Genomic DNA, 19,114 nt, shown 5'->3' with positions numbered 1-19,114 from the left:
ATTCAGCCCTGTCCACACTGCTGCCTCGCTGGGAGGAAACAGCTGTCCCTGTGAGAGTTCTTGCTACTGGGAGGACACATGCTTTTCGACTTTTGTTTACTTTGCCTGTTTTGGTTTGTTCAGTTTCTGATAGCAGAGGTAGAACAGAATCATTCCATTGTCTTTTCTTCTAGATTTTGAAATGCTGGCATTCTTTCCTGGAACCAAGCCGCCTCCCCTCCCGCCCCATCTTAGAATGGGACTTTGAGGCTGAACGTAGCATTGTGCTTAGGAGTGACAACTCTGACAACTACGTCTCTGAGGCTCAAGTCCTGCCTCGGCCCTCGCTGCCTGTGTGTCTGTGGCCAGCCAGCCTTTCTCTGTCAGCGTTTTCTTCGAGTCTGGGATGAAAATGCCACAGCAGTCCCCCAGCATAGGTGGGAATTAAATGACTGACTATGCAAAGGGCTTGGTGCAGTGCCTGGAAGTAGTAAGTGCTGTAACAGATTTTGCTATTGGAAAAGTTATTAATTCTCAGTGTACTCACTTTAAGAGCCAGAATGGCATATATCCCAAATCAGCACCTGTACTGTCTGCTTGACGAGGATGGCACTCTTACATTGAGGTAACTAACCAGTCACCCTGAAGTTACCTGGCTGTTATGGGTCACCTGTACTTTTCACAAGAACTCTTGTGACAGAGCTTCCTCTCTCAAGTTGCAGCCAAACTATTGCTTCTTTGAGTGGATAATTCAGAAGTTTCTCTTTGATTATTCTTTTCAGTGGTTACCACCTCTTCCTTCTGGTATTTCTCAACAACTATGATGAGCTGGACGTGCACAACTTGCTTCTTCCTGTGAATCAGATTAGAGGGTGAAGATCATTCCTTATAGGCACCAGGTTGAACTAGAAACGGTGAAGCAGGTTTAGACATTTCCACGTGAACTTAGCTATGCAATTTATGGCTTGCTTTCGGGAAGTAAGCAGATTTGCTGACTTTGGCTCAGGAGATGGCACATGACTCTTCATCTTTATTGAGAATGTGTATTTGAGTTCACTGTTATCTGAACCATCTTTATCAGCTTCTCCAGTGTTGCTCATTGAAGTTTATAAGTATCTAGCTTTTTCTTCTGCTGGTAGAGGGGAAAGAAGGTGGTGAGGGGAGAGCAGCAGAAGTTTTTCCTGGCAGTCTGAGCCCCCCCACATGGACATTGTTCTTGTTTGATTCATGACTTTCAGGATGTGTGAATGAGCAGGCCATTGGCTTGCAGCCCAGTACATACCTTTGTGGAGTATGAGTCTCCCGGGGCTGTGACAACCAAGTTCTACACAATGGGTGCCTAAACAACAGTGGTTGGTTCTCCTGCAGTTCTGAAGGAAGAATTCTGAAGTCAAGGTGTCAGCAGGGCCAGGTTCTCTCTGAAGGCTCATGTAGGAAGTCTGTCCCATGCTCTTTTCCTAGATTCTGGTGGTTGCTGGTATTCTCTGGCTTGTAGAGGCATCACGGCAATCTCAGCCTCTGTCTTCACGTCACCATCCCTGTGAGTGTGTGCGTCTACCTCTGTGTCTCTCCTCTTGTTGCACAGGTGGCAAACACAAGGCCCGTGGGCCAAATCCAGCCCTCCACCTTGCTTTATCCGGCCCAGCACCTTGTTTCTACCTGGCGGCAGTGCTGAGCTTTCCCTTAACTGTTCAGGAGTAGTTACATTTATACAGTCCTAAAATTACATTTGGCCCTTTGAAGGCAACTTCGAGGCTGATGTGGCCCCCCGTGAAAGTGAGTTTGACACCCCTGTCTTATTGTAAAGACACCAGTTATGCTGGATTAGGCTGTACTCTGAAGACTTCAACTCAACTTGAACACACCTGCAACGACCCTGTTTCCGAATTAGGTCCCGTTCACAGTTTCCGAGGATGAGGGCCCTGGGTGTATCTTTGGGGCCACTATTCAGCCCACTGCAGATGGTAGGAGGCTTTAGAGATGCCCCTTTTTTTTCTATCACAAAATTTTAATCTGTAATGAAAGACTTTTTTCCTTTTTTTAAAAAAAGGTTTTATTTATTTATTTTTAGAGACAGGGAAAGGGAAGGAGAAAGAGAGGGAGAGAAACATTGATTTGCAAGAGAAACATCACTTGGTTGCCTTTTGCCCGGCCCCAGATGGGGACCTGGCCTGCAACCCAAGCCTGTGCTCTGACTGGGAATCAAAACAGGGATCTTTCCATTTGCAGGATGATGTCCAGTCCACGGAGCTACAGCAGTCAAGGCTTTTCCCTTTTTAATTAAATTTATTTTTATAGGACAAAAAGCAAGACTGAAAGATGGAGAAAAAAGGAGATAACTTCAAATCCAAGAAAAAAAATCTAAATGCATTCCTCATCCCATCCCCCATCTCCCTGTGCTGTGCCCTCCCCACCCCAGTAAAAGATGTTCCTAGATATCTATTTTGAAAATCATATCATTCCTATGGTTACTGTTTAGCTGTTGAAAATCTGGCAGGAAAAGACTTGCGTACTTTTGTGGAGGTCACACTCTATTTTGAAGCCAGCTAGGAGGTGCCAGCAATTGTGTGGCAGGAGATTTTCATTATTGGATCTTCACTTAGAAAGAACTAACTGGTCAAGCTAGTGAGGAGGGCAGATAAGGAATCCATCATGAAGAAGTAATCATTTTGTGTCAAAGTGATAATTGCTATTGCCCTGGCTGGTGTGGCTGAGTGGATTGAGTGCCAGCCTGCAAACTAAAAGATCACAGGTTCGATTCTCAGTCACGGCACATACCTGGATTGTGGGCCAGGTCTCCAGTTGGGGGTCTGCGAGAGGCAAGTTTTTCTCTCTCTCCTTCTCTCTCCCTTCCCCTCTCTCTAAAAATAAATAAAATCTTTTAAAAAAAAGGTGATACTTGCAGTTGCTGAAAAGCCCCTTTCAGCCCACTTCCTCTCTTTCCTATGGAGCTGGTAGCCAGTTGGGCTGAGAGGTATGGCCTCTCGAAACTCCTGTGGTGCAGTGTGCTAGAGCTGGTGTCTGGGAGTTTGACCCAGCTGTGAGGCACTGAGGAATGTGCACAGGATGTGTGGTGGGCTGCTGTGTCCCTGGTTGCTTTGGGGAGGGGCTGATGAGGCATTATCTTTTTATGTAGGGAATCAGTACCTCCCTGGAGACATCTGGAGATGGAGAAGCAAGAGGGGAGAAGGACCCTGGCTGGTGTGGTTTAGTGGATTGAGCACTGGCCTGCAAACTGAGCTATCACCGGTTCTGTTCCTGGTCAGGGCACATGACTGGGTTGTGGGCCAGGTCCCCGGTTGGGGTCCTGTGAGTGGCAATTGTTTCACTCTCACACAGCAATGTTTCTCTTCCTCTCTTGCCTTCTTCCTTCCCCTCTCTCTAAAAATAAAGAAATAGATAAATAAATAAATAATCTACAAAGTTAAAAAAAAGTTTTAAAAAAGAGGGGAGAGGGGCTGCTGAGAGAGAGTCCCACCCTCTGGAGAGCCTGGCACTGTAGCCACGTTCCCAGAGGGACACTTCCCAGAGGCACAAGTGAGAAGCTCCAAGTGTGCTAGTCAGGCTTCCCCAGAGGCACAGAACCAAGGGGATGTAGATGTAAAGGAGAGAGGGAGGGAGAGACTGGCTGAGGGAGAGAGAAAGAAATTGGCTCATAGGATCGTGGGTGCTGGCACGTCTGAAACCTGTGGCTAGGCTGGCGGGCCGGAGACCCATAGAAGAGCCGATGTTGCAGTCCTGAGTCCAAACTCCATAGGGCAGCAGGCTAGAGACTCGGGCGTGATTTTTTATAACTCAGGTTGTAGTCTGGGCCAGAATTCTTTTTTCTCCAGGAACTCTCAGGCTCCTCTTGAAGTCTTCATCTGATTGGATGAGGCCTACCCACATTATTGAGGATAATAGGCTTTAGTTAAAGTCAATCAATGCAGATTTTAATTACATCTAAAAAGTACCTTCAGGGCAACATCTAGACTAGTTGGACCACATAATTGGGCACCACAGCCTGGCCGAGTTAGCACATAAAGTTAACCATTTAGGCCCTGGCTGGGTACCTCAGTTGGTTAGAACATAGTCCTGATACACCCAGGTTAGGGGTTCGATCCTGGGTCAGGGCACACACAAGAATCAACCAGTGAATGTGTAAATAAGTGGAACAACAAATTGATGTTTCTCTCTCTCAAATGAACAAATTAAAATGAAAAAGGACCCTGGCCGGGTGGCTCAGTTAGTTGGAACATCATCCCATGCACCAAAGGGTTGCCAGTGTGATTCCCGGTCAGGGTGCATACCGAGATTGTGAGTTGGAGCCTGATCGGGACGTGTTCAGGAGGCAACCAACTGATCTTTCTTTCTTCCTCTCTCTAAAATCAATCAATAAATCATCACACACAGGTATCAGGGTGGTGGCAGGCGCATCCACTCATTTGCTGGCACCTCTGTGTGAATGGTAGTTTCTCAGGTGAGGTGTCCTCGCCCGTTGCCTCTTCGGTTTCCATGTGCTGGTGGAGTCTGCACACGCCCAGTGCTGGCCCCACACAGGCAGCGCCTTCTATCATCCTGGAAGACTCACAGTTCTTTCTTCTTATTGCACTACAAGAGCTTTAAATATCTACTCTTTATAAACATTTCTGGAGGGTAGTTGTTTCCATGGGCCATTCTCTGTCCAGGTTCACTATGTTTAGAATCACATACAAGCAGATGGAATGTTCTAGACTTTGCTTGGGACTGTAGGCTTTAGTCAAAACTCATCAAACCGTACAAAATAGAACTAAAGTAATTTTTATGTTAGTATTTATAACACTGTGGGTGGAACTTGAAAGCATTGGGAAAGAGATTTCGTTTTATTTTTAAAAAATCTCTGAAGGGAATTACGTTACGTCTTGTTCTGGATGGAGCTCCTGTTTCTGTGTGTGCCCTGGAGTTTCTATTTGTTACCGTCCCCGGTTCTATGAATCTGAGTTTTTTCTTTCCTCTTGTTGTGACACTGATACTTTTGTGGGCTCCCGTCCAGTGGGCATTCTGGATCTTGCAGGGTGTTTTAAAAGTTCCTCTTTCCTTCAGCGTTTGCAGTTCCATTTCCTGGTAGACCTTACTTTTCAACTGAATTGAAATAGGAAGCAGTCCAATTTCTCTCACTGTAAAGCTGCCTTTTTATCTCCTACTTTCACGGAGCAAATTGGTGATCTTCACCTCCGGCTGCACGTTATACTCACCAGAGAAGTTTTGAAAGTGATTCTGGTATCCATGCTGTCGTCAGATCCTGATTCATGTGCTCTGGGGTAGGGGGGCCAAGCACCAGAGTTTTTAAAAAGCAACCGCCACCCTCACCACCCATGTTTACAGTGTGCAGCCAGCCTTGTTGCGTGATTTCTGAGGGCTGTGCCACCCATTCAGTTATTTTAAATCATTGCAACACAAGTGTTGCAATGATGGGAGTGAAAGGCTTGTCATTTGTCTTGAGAATGGTCAGAGAATGAAAGAGAAGGCAAGTGGTCACTGTCTTCTTCTGTCCAGCAGACTGGGGTTCTGTGGCTGCCAAATTCTGGCTTCCTGTGCCTGCCACTGGGCCATGTCTCAGTTCTCCTGACACAGCGTATGGTGGCTACACAATAAAGTGCCCCCAGAAATGGAGAAAGAGTCATCCTCTGAAAATAAACCTCATAAAAATAAGAAAAGTTGTAGGATGTTGGTCAGCTGTGAAAGGGACCCATAGGCCCTGGGAGACAGTCTGTAAATGGGCTGATGAAGAGACACACGATATGGAGGCTGTGGGATGGTTTGACCTCAGATTTGGATAGACTCTAATTGGGGATTGATTTAACAAACAAGTATACAGGACATAACACCTGCCTGGCACAGTCCTAGGCAGTTTACCTGTATAAGTTAGTTCTGGTTGTACAGCCATACTTTGGTGGGTACTAGCTGTGTTTTAGTGGTGAGAAACTGAGGCACAGAGAGTTCAGTGACTTGCCCAAGGTCACACTGTGGGGACTTGAATGCAGGGCTCCCTCTGCAGGTCAGACTCCTCATGGGTTGTCAGACCACAGACTACCTGGTACCAGGGACGGTGTCCTGGCCCTGAGCCTCACCAGACCGTTTCTGTGGGCCACTTCCTGTGCCTCACTTTCTCCTGGTTAATGGGTGGATAACCAATTATGTGATTTAAACAGCAACTTTCTTGTCTTATTCTCGTCTCAGGTTAGCATATGGGATTCTTCAGCTCCTACCTCCTTTACTTATTATGATTTCTCTTTTGCTTTTGTTCTTACTTACTTCTGTAGTTTTTTTAAGGCAAATCAGACATTTTTATCTGGAAAGGAAAACTATTTTAGGCATAGGCATGAACAACAGTTGCCTTTTTGTCCTCAATGAACTGTGTAACAGACTTGGAAAAAATCCTCCCGGGATAACTGGAATGCCACCTCATTTTCCCCTGTGAAACCTAGCGAGAGGGAGCTGATAACATTTTTAGCTGTTGGAAAAACCTCAAGATGCCTGGTTTGCTACATATGTGATTAGTGTCTGAGAGAAAAGTCCCGGCTCAGTGGTAATGACAGGGAAGCATTTCTTTTTCTTTAACTAACACTTGTTATCCCCAGTTCTGGAGATGTCTTCATCATCTACTCCCAGGGGGGTCCACAAAGAGATAGGAGAAGACTGTTTAGTTTCTGTCTGTTGGCATACAGTGTAATTTGACATGAAACTTATAATTAGATTATCAGGTTTAGGGCTGAGCTGCTGTGGATGCGCTAAAGGAGAGGAATTTTGTTTTGCAGGTGGTGAATTCCAGAGTATGTGCTGCTTGTCAGCAGGCTGGCCCTTCCTAGCACCCCGGGTGGGCAGGGAGCCTGGTCGTTGTAAACAACGCACTTCACTTTCACCTTCAGGATCTGTGCAGGGCAGGATGCCTCTCTCCAGTTCCTGCCTGATCCAGCTCATCCTCACCATCAGGTGGTTTGAGGAAGCACATGGGGCTTCCCAACACCCCCCACCCCCCAGAGGCAGGGAGCTGTGGCTTTGAATCTGGCTCAGGGTGAGGGAAAGGACAGCTGTCAGGTGTAGGACCATGCTGGGCCCTTCCCCCAGGACGTGGGTATCGTTCTCAGTAGGTGAGTCTCTCCAGGGCTGGCCAGGGGGGCCACCGCTAGCCCCCTAATGAGGCAGTGCCACCTGGCCTGCATCAGAACGTGACCATTTCAGAATGATTGGAGTGGAACTTGTTTGTGTTTCTTGGCCATTTGGCCAAAAATAGTAGTTTATAAGGCAAAGGACACCATGTTTTATGCAAATACAGGGTCTGGCAGTAGTAACGCCATTGAATGTGGTTGGTAGGGTACCTGACTGTCTTGCACGAAATGGACAGCATTTGAACATTTCACCTAAAATGTCATAAGGTGTGCTTGAATGTGATACTGTTATGTTACAGAATCACATACCTATAACTTTGTAATAAAAGCTTTTATATAACACAGGGGCGTTACTTGTGCCGGACCGTGTGTGTGTGTGTGTGTGTGTGTGTGTGTATAGATATCATGCTTTTAATCTGTGTTCTAAAGATCCAGAGACCAGGGGCCTTCGTTTCTCTTGTGTGAAGGATCCTTTTGCACCCAGGTTCTGTGAGCTCATGATCTTTCTCTGAATGCTAAATTTGAGTGTGTGCACTAAAATACAAAGTTTCGTCAGGAAGCCAGGCTTCCTTGCAAAGGGCAGGTCTAACAGCTGTTGTGATTTTTAAGTGGTGATGAACTTAAACACTTGATGATGCGGTGGACAACTGTCATGTGGAACCGAAAGCCTCTGTTGTTTCCATACGTGACAGAGCCACAGGTATCGCTCCCTGACATCATTCCTGGTTTGTTGTCAATCTGTGTAAGAGAAGGAAATGCTAAATTTCAGTTAGAAGATGTTGAGAATAAAGATTACATTGTTTCCCCTTTTTAGGCCATAGACCTCTGGGTTCCGTTCCCACTGTAGTCAACAGCTGGGCTCTGTGGCCCAAACTGAAAAACTGCAGGCAGAGTCACAGAATTTCATCAGAAACAGATTCCTATGCCAGTTAGGAGAAGCTGTCAAAGATGTTCCAGAAATATAATTAACTTTCGAAGGGGCCATGTGAGTGTAAGCCAGACAGCCAGGAGGACTGTGAATTCAGAAGGACCCCCTGAGCCCCTCCTGGGAGCATGCGTGTGCCCGAAGAGCTTGGGTCCTGGGTGGCTCTCCCTCCTGCCATCGAGGGCTGTGGAATCTGATGGCAGGAGGAGGGATAATTAACCTGTGGCCTGGGATGGCTTTGGGAGGAGGCCCCAGTTTGCGTCTATGAATTGTCCTCGTGGAGCTGGTGAACCATCTCCCCGCACAGTGAGCAGAAGGGGAAATGAAGGGACCAGGTGTGAAAACTTAGGGACATAAACAATGGTCTGGCTTGGCCTCTGGAGACCAACCCCAATGAATGAGGGCCCTCTGGGCTTGCCGCTTCTCTGGGATTATTTTTTCTTTTACTGTAATAACAGTAAATTTAATCTTCGCAACTCTGTGGGGTAATATTGTTATCTGTTTTCATTCACAGGAGAGGAGACTCAGTCATGAGTGGTTAAGTACCTTGTGCTGGTTCACAGGCCCAGGTGTCCGGCTCCAGGACACAGGCATGCCCTCAACCTCTATTCTGTACCTGCACCTGGGAACGACCAGTCTCTTGTGGCTTCTCCTTTAAATCCATAGTTGTAGGACTTAACAGTGAACTAGATTTCAGGTGGCTCTGAGTGATGGCTGCTGTAGTTTAGCTGTAATCTTGATGTAGCTTTTCTAATGATTGACTATGGGGGAATAAAGGTATCCTGGTATGATGACATTCCCGTTCTTGGTAGTTTTAACACTCAAGGTGACTCCTCCCTCCCCTCTGCCTCCCGCTTGCCCTCAGTCTGCAGTTCAGGGTAAAGGCTGGGGGTCAGGATGCCGCGATGCTGGGCGCGGGGTCTAAATGAAGCTTCTGTCTTGAATGAGGCTTCTACCACTTTGTAAATCACACCAAACTGGTAACAAAACAAAGAAATTTTATGCAAGAGAAAAAATTGTGTGCGTGTTTTTTTAATGGAGGGGATAATTTATGGCTTCATTTACTCAACACATTACATAGGGCACCAAATGCACAGGGGCAGGTGAAAGCACACGGTCCAGCCCTCCCTCCTGGTAGGCGGACACGTGGTAACTGCACAGCGGAGGCCTGGACTTGCGATTGTGCCCGGTGTACGAGCCAGACTTAGAGGAAGTGTGAGGGATGGGGGGTGGGGGCGGCGATGGAGCTGACAAAAGACTTAGCGAATAATCTGGAAGGGGGTCAGGGACCCCTTGGGAAGTGACAAGTGGTCAAGTGATTTGACCAGTGGGTCCGCACCCCAGGCAGCTGGACAGGAGCCGGGCAGCCCTGGACCTGGAGCACTGGGCAGTGGGCACGGGGGGGCGGGGGCTGTGCGCCTGTGTGAGGGCAGACGTGCGCGGTGCTGCGGCAGACGTGCGCGGTGCTGCGGCAGAACGACTGCGGCACCGAGATGTGGCACGGACTGTGCCATCGAGCATCGAAGCCTGTGGTGAGAGCATTCATTCAGATATTTTATTTTAAAATGCAAAACTAGGAACAAGCCATACAGTTTTTAATTAGAAGAAAAGCGGGGCATGGGGAGTCTTCTTGGTCTTGTATGTCAACTACAGCATGTGGCCAGGCTGTGCAGGAATGGCCTGCGGTCCCCAGAGCAGCAGGGCACTGCGCTTAGATCCCGGGGGGCCTGGGCCGCTCGGCTCTTCCTGCACGCCTGTGTCTCAGTCCAGTCCAGTCCAGCCCAGCTCCAGCCATGTCTACATTTGGGGTGGCAATCCCATGCCCGCCCCCCACCCCCCCCGCCCCCGGGTGCTCCTGGGAAAAGAGAGATAACCTACATCTTTCTTCCCCTTTCCCCCACCAGGGCGGGAGCAGTTCCACGGCCTTGGCTCCATGTACTGCCGGGGGGCAGCTGCTGTCATCCTCACCTATGATGTGAACCACCCGCAGAGCCTGGTGGAGCTGGAAGACAGATTCCTGGGCCTGACAGACACAGCCAACACCGACTGCCTCTTCGCCATCGTGGGGAACAAGCTGGACCTCAGTGAGGAGGGGGCCTCAGAGAGCTTGGAGAAGGAAGGGCACAGCTCCGGATCAGTGGGTGACGGCTGCGTGTTGCCCAAGGTGCCCAAGCAGGTGAAGCCAGAGGAAGCGATGGCACTTTATAAAAAGATCCTGAAGTACAAGATGCTGGATGAGAAGGACGTGCCGGCCGCTGAGCAGATGTGCTTCGAGACCAGTGCCAAAACCGGGCACAACGTGGACCTGTTGTTTGAAAGCTTGTTTGACATGGTGGTGCCCATGATCTTGCGGCAGAGAGCCCAGGGGCCGCCGCAGACTGTGGACATCTCCTGTTATAAGCCGCCCAGTCGAACCAAATCTGGGTGCTGTGCCTGACTCTCAGAGACCCCCAACCCCCGTTTGCACAGTAGGCGAGGAGTGTGACCAAGTGAGCTGTGGTCAGGAGCACAGAAAGTCGAGGAGTTCCTCTGCAGAACTGCACATGGAGGAGAAGACCTGAGAGGAAATGACAGCTAACCATGAGAGAAGGTCCACGTGAATCATCGCCTCTGTCTACGTTGCTGTGTTGGGAGGTGGGGAGCTGCAGGGTCAGGGTCCCTGGGGACTGTTGTTCCCTTGCTGATCCTTTCCTGACAGCCTGGCCTCCGACAGAAGGTTGCCCGGATGGGTGTGCACCCGTCTGAGCACCTGTACGGCTTTCATGTTTGTCGTCTGCAGACATTTCTCTTCACTGTGATTTATCTATGGTCCTATCATTTGGAACTTGTATCTCGATGCCTCAGAATGTTCTCGACATGTTAATTTATACAAAATCAGGAGTCACTTTTTTATATTGGTTGTAGTAGCATGAACTACACATATTATTAAAAGGAATCTTGAGTAGAACTTTGGTGTGGACCCTCTGTTGATTCAGATTTTATTTTGTGCCCCCAGTGGACTCCTTGCTGGGGGCTCTGGGAAGATGGCTGTGAGCTTAAGGTGCTTCTATTGTTAAAAGTTGCACTGAATCCTTACAAATTCCAGATTTGGATCAGCTCATCTGCCTATTTGTCTTGATGACATGAATTTCAATAATAGAAGCAAAAGTAAAAGCTCCGTTTCTGCTAAGTTCTGCTTGGGTCACTTGGGCTGTAACTGAGCTGAAACCCCTTTTCTGCTGGTTGGTGGGTGCATCACTTTGTTGTTAGAAGATACTAAGGCAGGGAAGCTGTGAGACAATGGGTTTCATTTTCTTAGAAATTTAATTAAGAGCATGTAGGCCAGACTTGGGGCTCCCTGGTTGGGAAAGGGACATCTCAGTCAGCTCAAGATGTTGTAACAAAACACAGATTGGGCAGTGTAAGCAGCAGACATTTACGTCTCACAGTTCTGGAGGCTGGAAAGTCCAACATCAGGGTGCCAGACGATTCAGTTTCTGGTGAGGGCTTTCTTCCTGACTTGCACAAGGCCTCCTTGTCGACGTGCCCTCGTGTGGTGGAGGGAGAGAGAGCTCTGATCTCCTCCTTCTCTTGTAAGGGCACTGGTCTGATCATAGGGCCCTCCCCTCATCCTGTCCCAAAGGCCCCGCCTCCAAACACCATCATACTGGGGGGTAGGGCTTCAGCACATGGATTTTAGGGGGGCACAAGCATTCAGCCTGTAATAGAAAGCAAAATGTGGCAGAAGACTAGTGAGAAACATTTCATGAGTAGGGCTTTTCTGTGGGGGCATGTGCAGTAATGTTTCTGAGTGCCCGTGAGCTGTGTCCCAGGCCCCGCCAGGGCTGCCTCCTGCTCCGCAAGGTACAGAGCTCTGAGTGTCCCTGAGGCGCCTCTGCTGAGGTGCCCTGTGACTGCAGACAATCTCAAGTTCTCCAGTTTCTTTTTTTGAAGATTTAATTTATTTACTTTTAGACAGAGGGGAAGGGAGGGAGAGAAACATCAATGTGTGAGAGCTACATGGGTCGGTTGTCTCTTGCTTGCCCCCAGCCAGGAACCTGGCCCGCAAACCAGGCCTGTCCCCTGTCTGGGAATTGAACCGACCTTTCGGTTCTCAGGCCAGCGCTCAGTCCACTGAGTGACACCAGCCAGGGCTGGTCTCCAGTTTCAATTTCACAACGAGCACATTGAAAGGTGAAAATGGATTAGTTTGATTACTTTTCACTGATTTGGTTTAATTTGCCATTGTATGGGCAGAAGTTGTATTAATTCTCTGTCAAATGCTTTTTTTAGTGACACGGGAGGAAATGTGCTCGCCAGGGAGACCCAGGAGCTTATCTTTGAACACACTGAGGGAAAGAGCGTCCCAGGAAATGACATCATGCCTGAAGGCAGGGCTGGCGATGCATTCTGAAGGCCCCTGTCACCTGGATATCCTTCGATTCTCTTGCCCACCTGCCCTGAGCACCTGCAGCCAGTGCCCCCGAGTGGGGGATTGCCCAGGAATGGAACGTTCTCCACTGAAGACACTTAAGCATTTCACTCTTTATTGTTACTCTAAAAATAAATAGGCTTCACTCCTGGCTCTGTTCCAAGTGGACTTTCAAGAGCCAGCCTGGGTTCTCCCTTGTTCGGGGGCCTGGTCCTCATGGGTTTCTGCCTGTGACCTCATGTGGGTCCCGTTCCCAACCCGGGAACCAGGTCAGTTCTGGGGGAGCTTCAAGCTGTTCAGCTGTGTGACCCAACTGGTGGGGATGGGCGGGATTTTTCTGCTGGATGTGGATTTGAGCCGGTGCCCTTGAACATTCCTTCCACTGATGCCTTTGTATGATCACAGCTGCCCCGGGAGGCCACGGCCAGCCCTGGGTTAACCTGCTGTGCCTGAACTTGGAGCCATTGCTGCAGATTTTCACCTGGGGCCCCAAAGTGTCCTCATACAGATAAAAACTTTCTCAACATCTCCTAGCTGGAGGTTTCCTGGTGCCCTTGAGGCATCGTGCTTGGCGGAGGCGACTGGGAAGTTTTGGGTTGGGTATGTTGCAATCTGGGTGCTGCAAGCCATGGTTTCCTTTTCCCAGGCCAGTAGGCTGGTTTCTTAGAAGTATTGTACAACTTCGTCCTTTCTGAACCTGCCAGCCTGGGTGGAGCAGGGCTGCCTGCTGTGCCGGGAAGGCCCCCTCACACCAGTATCTGGCAGTCACAGCACCTCCATCATGTACTGTGTCTTGCTGTGTGTAATGCACGCTTTTACTCGAATTTTTGAGGGAAAAATAAAGATGCACATTATACATGGGCAGTACTAATTCCATAGCAACATAAATGTCTTTAATTCTTTTATTTAAGCTTATGTGTTGAAAGTAACCTAGAAAGCAATAATGATGTCTGTATGTAAGATAATACCTTGGAATACGATAATCAGTTTTATTTCAAAATATAAATAAATAAATAAATAAATAAATAAATAAATAAATAAATAATTGAGTTAAAAATTAAAACGAAAGGTTAAAGTTTGGACCAAGAATGTGGGTGCGCATTATACACAGGAGGGTATTTTACGTGGTGAGACACAGTAGTTTCCCTTTGAAAGCGGTGAGTCCGGTACTCGAAGCCAGTGATGTGGATCAGAGAGACGGTGCTTGTCCTCCAGGGGGAAGGGGAAATGGAAGTGACTTCTGCCTCCGCCTCCATGTTTCAGGGTGACCCTGATTGTGTAGAGTGCCTGCTATGGACGAGAACTAGAGTTTGACCCTTGAGCAGCACAGGGGTTGGGCACGCCGAGCCCCACACAGTCAAAAATCTGCATGTAACTTTTGACTCTCCCCAACCTAACTACTAATGGCCTTCTGCTGACCAGAAGTCTTACCAATAACAGTTAACACATATTTTGTATGTTATATATATTGTATAGTCTATTCTTTCAATACAGTAAGTTAGAAAAAAGAGTGTTATTCAGGAAGAGAAAATAAATATGTTTCCTGTACTGCACGTATTTATTGGAAAAAACCCGTGAATAAGTGGACATGTGCGGTTCAAACCTGTGTTGTTCTCAGGGCAACTGTACGGACTTTGAGGAACTCAAGGCCCTGGCACCCAAGACCTCGTGTCTGGGAGCCAACGTGTGGTTTGTCCAGGTGTTTGGCATGTTCTGGAGGCAAAATCTGCTCCATCTGTGGCTGGGGGAGTCCCAGATTGTACTTTCCTTTATGTCATTTGGTTGAGCGGGCCTCGTGCCCCCATGGCGCGTTCCTACCTGTCCTTACTACGTTATTTCACCCCGTCCCTGAGCGCTCTCTCTCCGTGGCCCAAAGTGCTCTCTGAGCCTTCCCACTTCTCAAAGCTGGGCCCTTTGGCCCTGCACAGTTGGAACTGGGTGGAGCTGCTGTGCCTGCAGTGTGGACTCTGAACATGCATTTGCAGCTGGCCTGGTCTTTCTGTGTGCCTGTTCTGAAAGCTGCTGGGCTGAGGATGCCCCTTTGCAGGACCTTTGCAGCAAGCAACTGCTCAGCCTGCGAGTGTTTGTGTTACTCTCTATCCTACCCTCCCTTGGATTGGCCTTGAACCCACTGGCCCAACTGCCAGAAGGAGAGTCTGGAAAGCAGCTGGTTTGAGGGTGTGAGGACCAAAGCCCAGAGCAATGAAAGGTGTGCCTAAGGCCAGAGTCCACCGGTGGCTGGAAAGGGACACACATCCAGGTTTCACTCAAATCCAGGCCCTTCCCGGTTAGGGCTCCAGGGAACCTGACTCTGGGCTTTGCATGTGTCATTCCATTTGCTGCTGTTTGTTCTGTTTTGCCAAATTTGGTTTGGTTGTTTGGGCCTCTGCCTGGCAGACACCCACTGCCCAAGACAAGTGGGGGCATGCTGGCCTGGGGAGGACTGCTTGCAGGATGCAGTGTGTGTCTCCAGGGGCACTTCCCACTGTTCTTGGCCTCACTCAGCCCTTTACTCCCTTGTGTGGCAGAGAAGCTGGACCCTGACCCCATGTGATGAAACAGCCTCTTTGGAAATGGCTGTAGTTTCACAGCCAGTTCATGCCATTGCATGGCCACAGCTTCCAAGCCTGCCTCCACCCACCCGCCCTTGCCCTTTGTTCTTGACCTTGGCCATGGAAGGGAGATAGGACTCTGTGAGTTAGCCCTGAATTCTGCAAGTTGCTAAGAGTCCGTCTGCAGGTGGGGAGGGTATCAGGAGCTACCAGGGTGTATGTCTCCCTGGTGCCCAGTGCTCTGGCTCAGCACCTGACTCAGAAGTGTGAACCGTATAGAACCAAGTGGAACAGGAATCTTCAGAACAGTGACGAACTTTGTGTCTGCTCCCTGGATTGTGGCGAATGGAGTCTAGAATAAATAGCTACCTCTGTAAACTTTGTGGAGAGGCACTGTGCCCAACTTGTTGCTACGAAACCAGGTGTGTACTGGTGTAGCTACCTTGCATCAACCTCATCTGGTTCTCTGCCTCTCCTTGGGATGCTGCAGGAGCCCACTCAGCCATTAAGTGCAGTGAGTCTTACAGAATCCCTGACTATGAGGGACCAGAACTGGAGATCGAAAATGTCCCCTTCCCATGCCTGGGTGGGGCAATCCAAGGCTTCTTCTGTGGCCATCCTTAGCGGGTCCCTAGCAGGATAAAGTCCCGAAATTGCCAAGGTCAGCAGCCTCCTTAGTAAGATGCCCTCCTTCCTGGGTTCACTCTGTCCAGCTCCCACCCCATTCACTGGAATTGTGTCCCCAAATAACCCTCCTGTGCAGGGTCCTTGTCTCAGTCGGCTTCTGGGGGAATGCAGGCCAAGACAGCTGCTGATCTATTTCAAATAACATTATCAAGTGGAATACTTATTTTGTTAGGTGGAAATTATTCTTGGAAAAAGTTTAATAAGAAATTGGATTATAAAGGGTAAAAAGCAATTTTGTGAGTTGGGTTCCCAAGGGTCAGCCAGGTTCCAGAAAAAAAAAAGCCAGAAATATGTCTTGGAGACCATTTCTAGGAAATACTGAGATTTGACTTGGGACATTACATTGGAATGAATTGCATGACTTTGGAAGTTCCTTTGTGAAGGACTGATCCCCCTAATTCCCATGAGTGATGGTTAGGGTGCTTTCCGTAAACATGAATGCATTATAAACACAAAGATAATTCCCCGAGAGTGGAATGACAATACCATAGACTTGGGTTCGAGTCTACCAAAATTCAAACTAACTCCAGGGCCAGATGCAATGCCTTGGGGTCACTGCAAATTCTGTGCTCTACAGACTTGAGAAAATTTAGGCAGTCAACAACCGGGGGTATAAAGATGTCCAAAATCAATGTTTATTCCACAGTCATTATACAGGACATTAATATTTAGTCATGGGAATACAATTTACAACAAAAAATGGAGGGTAAATCTCAGGACAGCCTGGGGCCAGTGGAAACACCACTTCTGACTATACGGGTTTGCTGTCAAGTAGCCTGGCCGACAACAGACAGTAGGTCTTTGTTGTTACCAGAGTTTTGCCAATCCCAGTGGCCTGTACGGGTGTGGTGGAAAGCATGACAGCTGGTATGTGGCTGCCAGCATCTTTCTGGCCTCGAGGGGCTGGGATAATTCACACCATGAGAATTTGGGAGAAGAGCGTGCTGTCATCATGTTGGCTTGGGGGGCAGGATGGGGGCCAACCCCCAGGAGACCTTCATGGGGGAACAGTGGCAATAAGTTCAGGAGCCCTTGGGCTGTATGGCTTCACTTGTCTATACCACCCCATTGAGTGAGTTAAGTAAGCGGGTTGTCTGTGGGGTTTGAAAGTGCAGGGACTATACGAGGTGCAGGTACATAGGCAGACGTTAGTTGCACCTAGCGTGTACAAGTCTAGTATGGCCTGAGAGGGAGTGCTGGGGCTGTTAACTGTTTTCCCTTTCGGAGGGTCAGGGGGTCATAGGGAGGGCTTCATTCTGCAGAGTGAGGACAGTGACTAGCACCTGTGGATGGATGACAAGTGGCTATTTGGTATAAGAGCTGGTGCTGAATCCTTTGGTGGACTTTTTGTTTGGTTTTAAAGAAAAAACATTGAGTCATCATTTGGGTCAGCACCTGAGGTAATAAGTTAAGCACCAAAGTGGCCCCCCAGGCTGGAGGCGAACCCGCAGAGAAGTGCGTCGGGTGGGGCGGCCCCAGGACCTCGCCTCACAGGTTCTTCATGCACACCTGGCAGCGGCTGATGTGCGTCCGGATGAGCCCCGCCTTGAGCGTGTCAGGGGAGGGCGAGCTCTGGAAGTTCTGCTCGGGGATGGTGGTGAGCCAAAAGCTGTACTTGTTGGCGAAGTAGTGGCAGGTTCCCCGGCCCCCATTGCACTCGATGAACGGCGTGGCGCGGAAGTCCTCCAGACAGCTGCCTGGCGACATCAGCGACTGGCCACCACCTTCATCACCTGCGGCAGTGTGCTGCGGAGGAGAGAGGGGCAGGGTTGTGAGCACACTAGCTGGGGACAGGCTGTAATTGATGCGCTTTCCCCCTAACTGAAAACAACCTCGAACATTTATATCAACACAGACCACCACTTGCAGCATACTCTTTACTGCTAGGGGCTTGGCTAAATAAATCCGGCTAGACAGGCGAAGGTGGAGCGGGTGTCAGGCTGCTGCAGGGGAAAGTTCATGGACATAAATGGATAGTCCTGATTTGTTACTAAGTGACAACTAAAACAAAAGCAAAAGCAGGTTATAATCATTAATATAGTTGACTACACTTGGGGGCAAAAATATTACCTCCCCAATTATCCACTCAAAGAATGCAGCATTTGGCTGGCAGGAGGGATACCAAAATGTTAACTTTTGCGTGCCCTGCCTGGCGTAGCTCAGTGGATTGAGCGCGGGCTGCGAACCAAAGCATTGCAGGTTCGATTCCCAGTCAGGGCACATGCCTGGATTGCAGGCCACAGCCCCCAGCAACCGCACATTGATGTTTCTCTCTCTCTCTCTCTCCCCCTCCCTTCCCTCTCTAAAAATAAATAAAATTAAATTAAAAAAATGTTAACTTTTGTTTTAAAGGAAAGATAAAATTAAGATGTGGGTCAGCACTGGAGGGTAAGTTAAAATAAGCAGTCCCTCCAAAAGTGACCCCTGCCCTCCACTCCTCTGCTAGACTATGAAGAGGAAGGAAGTACGTATGAGTGGTTTTTGTTACTTTTCTTTTTAGAGAATCTCTACTTGTTGATTTTTCCACAATGAACATGTACTACTTGTGTAATTTATGTTTTTTCAGAGGTTGTTAAGCCATCAGTCCCTTGAGACGATCCAGCAGGTACCAGCTGGGAGACTGGGACAAGGGTTGGGGAATTTTCTTTGCCACTTCCGACTTCTATTTTTTTGTTTGTTTGTTTCACAAACATTTTTAGCTTCATGAAGGTGCATGGTAGGCCCTTGGATCTCCAAGTTAAATCTATTAAAAAATGTTGTCTGGCTTGGTCGAGCAAGGTTTGAGTGGTGAGTGGGTTGTCAGAATCTGTTAATTTAGAACAGGAATACCTCATCTGCAGTTTGCAGAGAACAAGAGGCTATCCTGGGATGTATTTGGGTAGGGACTGGCAGAAACCAAAAACCTTTGGAAAGTTTTCTGCTCACAAAATGCAGAAGCCTTTCTAACCCAGAGCTACCGTGTTCTTGTTTATGCTAAATGGGCTGGGAGAAGCAGACATATTGTAACAGGGTGCAGCCAAGAGGGGGGCCCCAAATAGGGATTTGGAATGGGGCCCAGAACTCAAGGTGTTCAGGAAATATTAGGATGTCTTCACCCCCACTCCCACGGGTGTGGGTTGGGGGAAGGGACACCCGGAGCAGGGCCATTCAGAGCTGTTTTGCATAGCAACAGCTTTGCAGCTAACCTCTGGTGTGGTCATTTAACATATCTATAGCCTTTCCCTGGTTACATAGATATGTTAAATAGTGTGGCCATGCTCTGAGCCAGGGAAATGGAAGTAACTTCCCCACCAAGATGTAAGGGGAGGGGGCAAGTCCCCTGAGCTACAGCGCCTTCGTGGGAGCTTGGAGAAGATTGGCTCCACGACATGGGGCCATGCCTGCCCAGACTCACGATGGCAGCCCAGTGAAGCTGGAAAGATATGAGAGGGTT

General features: G+C 48.6%; 2 protein-coding genes across 4 annotated transcripts in view; one reads left to right on the top strand and one right to left on the bottom strand.

Annotated features, from left to right (window-relative positions):
* The window catches only part of RAB20 (RAB20, member RAS oncogene family), a 35,959-nt gene extending 24,981 nt beyond the window's left edge, over nt 1-10,978 (top strand). Inside the window, exon 2 of the mRNA XM_045821434.1 lies at nt 9,936-10,978. Coding sequence (XP_045677390.1) covers nt 9,936-10,468 — 533 coding nt within the window. The 3' untranslated portion in view covers nt 10,469-10,978. The remainder of the gene's footprint in view (nt 1-9,935) is intronic.
* A 5,316-nt stretch (nt 10,979-16,294) lies between these two features.
* Nucleotides 16,295-19,114, bottom strand: part of COL4A2 (collagen type IV alpha 2 chain) — a 187,655-nt gene continuing 184,835 nt past the window's right edge. For all 3 annotated transcript variants that reach the window (XM_045821225.1, XM_045821224.1, XM_045821223.1), the window contains exon 48: nt 16,295-17,427. In XM_045821225.1, the coding sequence (XP_045677181.1) occupies nt 17,170-17,427 (258 nt within the window). In that variant the 3' untranslated portion in view covers nt 16,295-17,169. The remainder of the gene's footprint in view (nt 17,428-19,114) is intronic.

The sequence above is a fragment of the Phyllostomus hastatus genome, unplaced genomic scaffold (genome assembly GCF_019186645.2).
Source record: "Phyllostomus hastatus isolate PE091 unplaced genomic scaffold, TTU_PhHast_1.1 phas_scaffold_46, whole genome shotgun sequence".
NCBI lineage: Eukaryota > Metazoa > Chordata > Mammalia > Chiroptera > Phyllostomidae > Phyllostomus > Phyllostomus hastatus.
The sequence above is the reverse complement of the archived record's forward strand: the minus strand, read 5'-3'. Positions and strand labels throughout refer to the sequence as shown.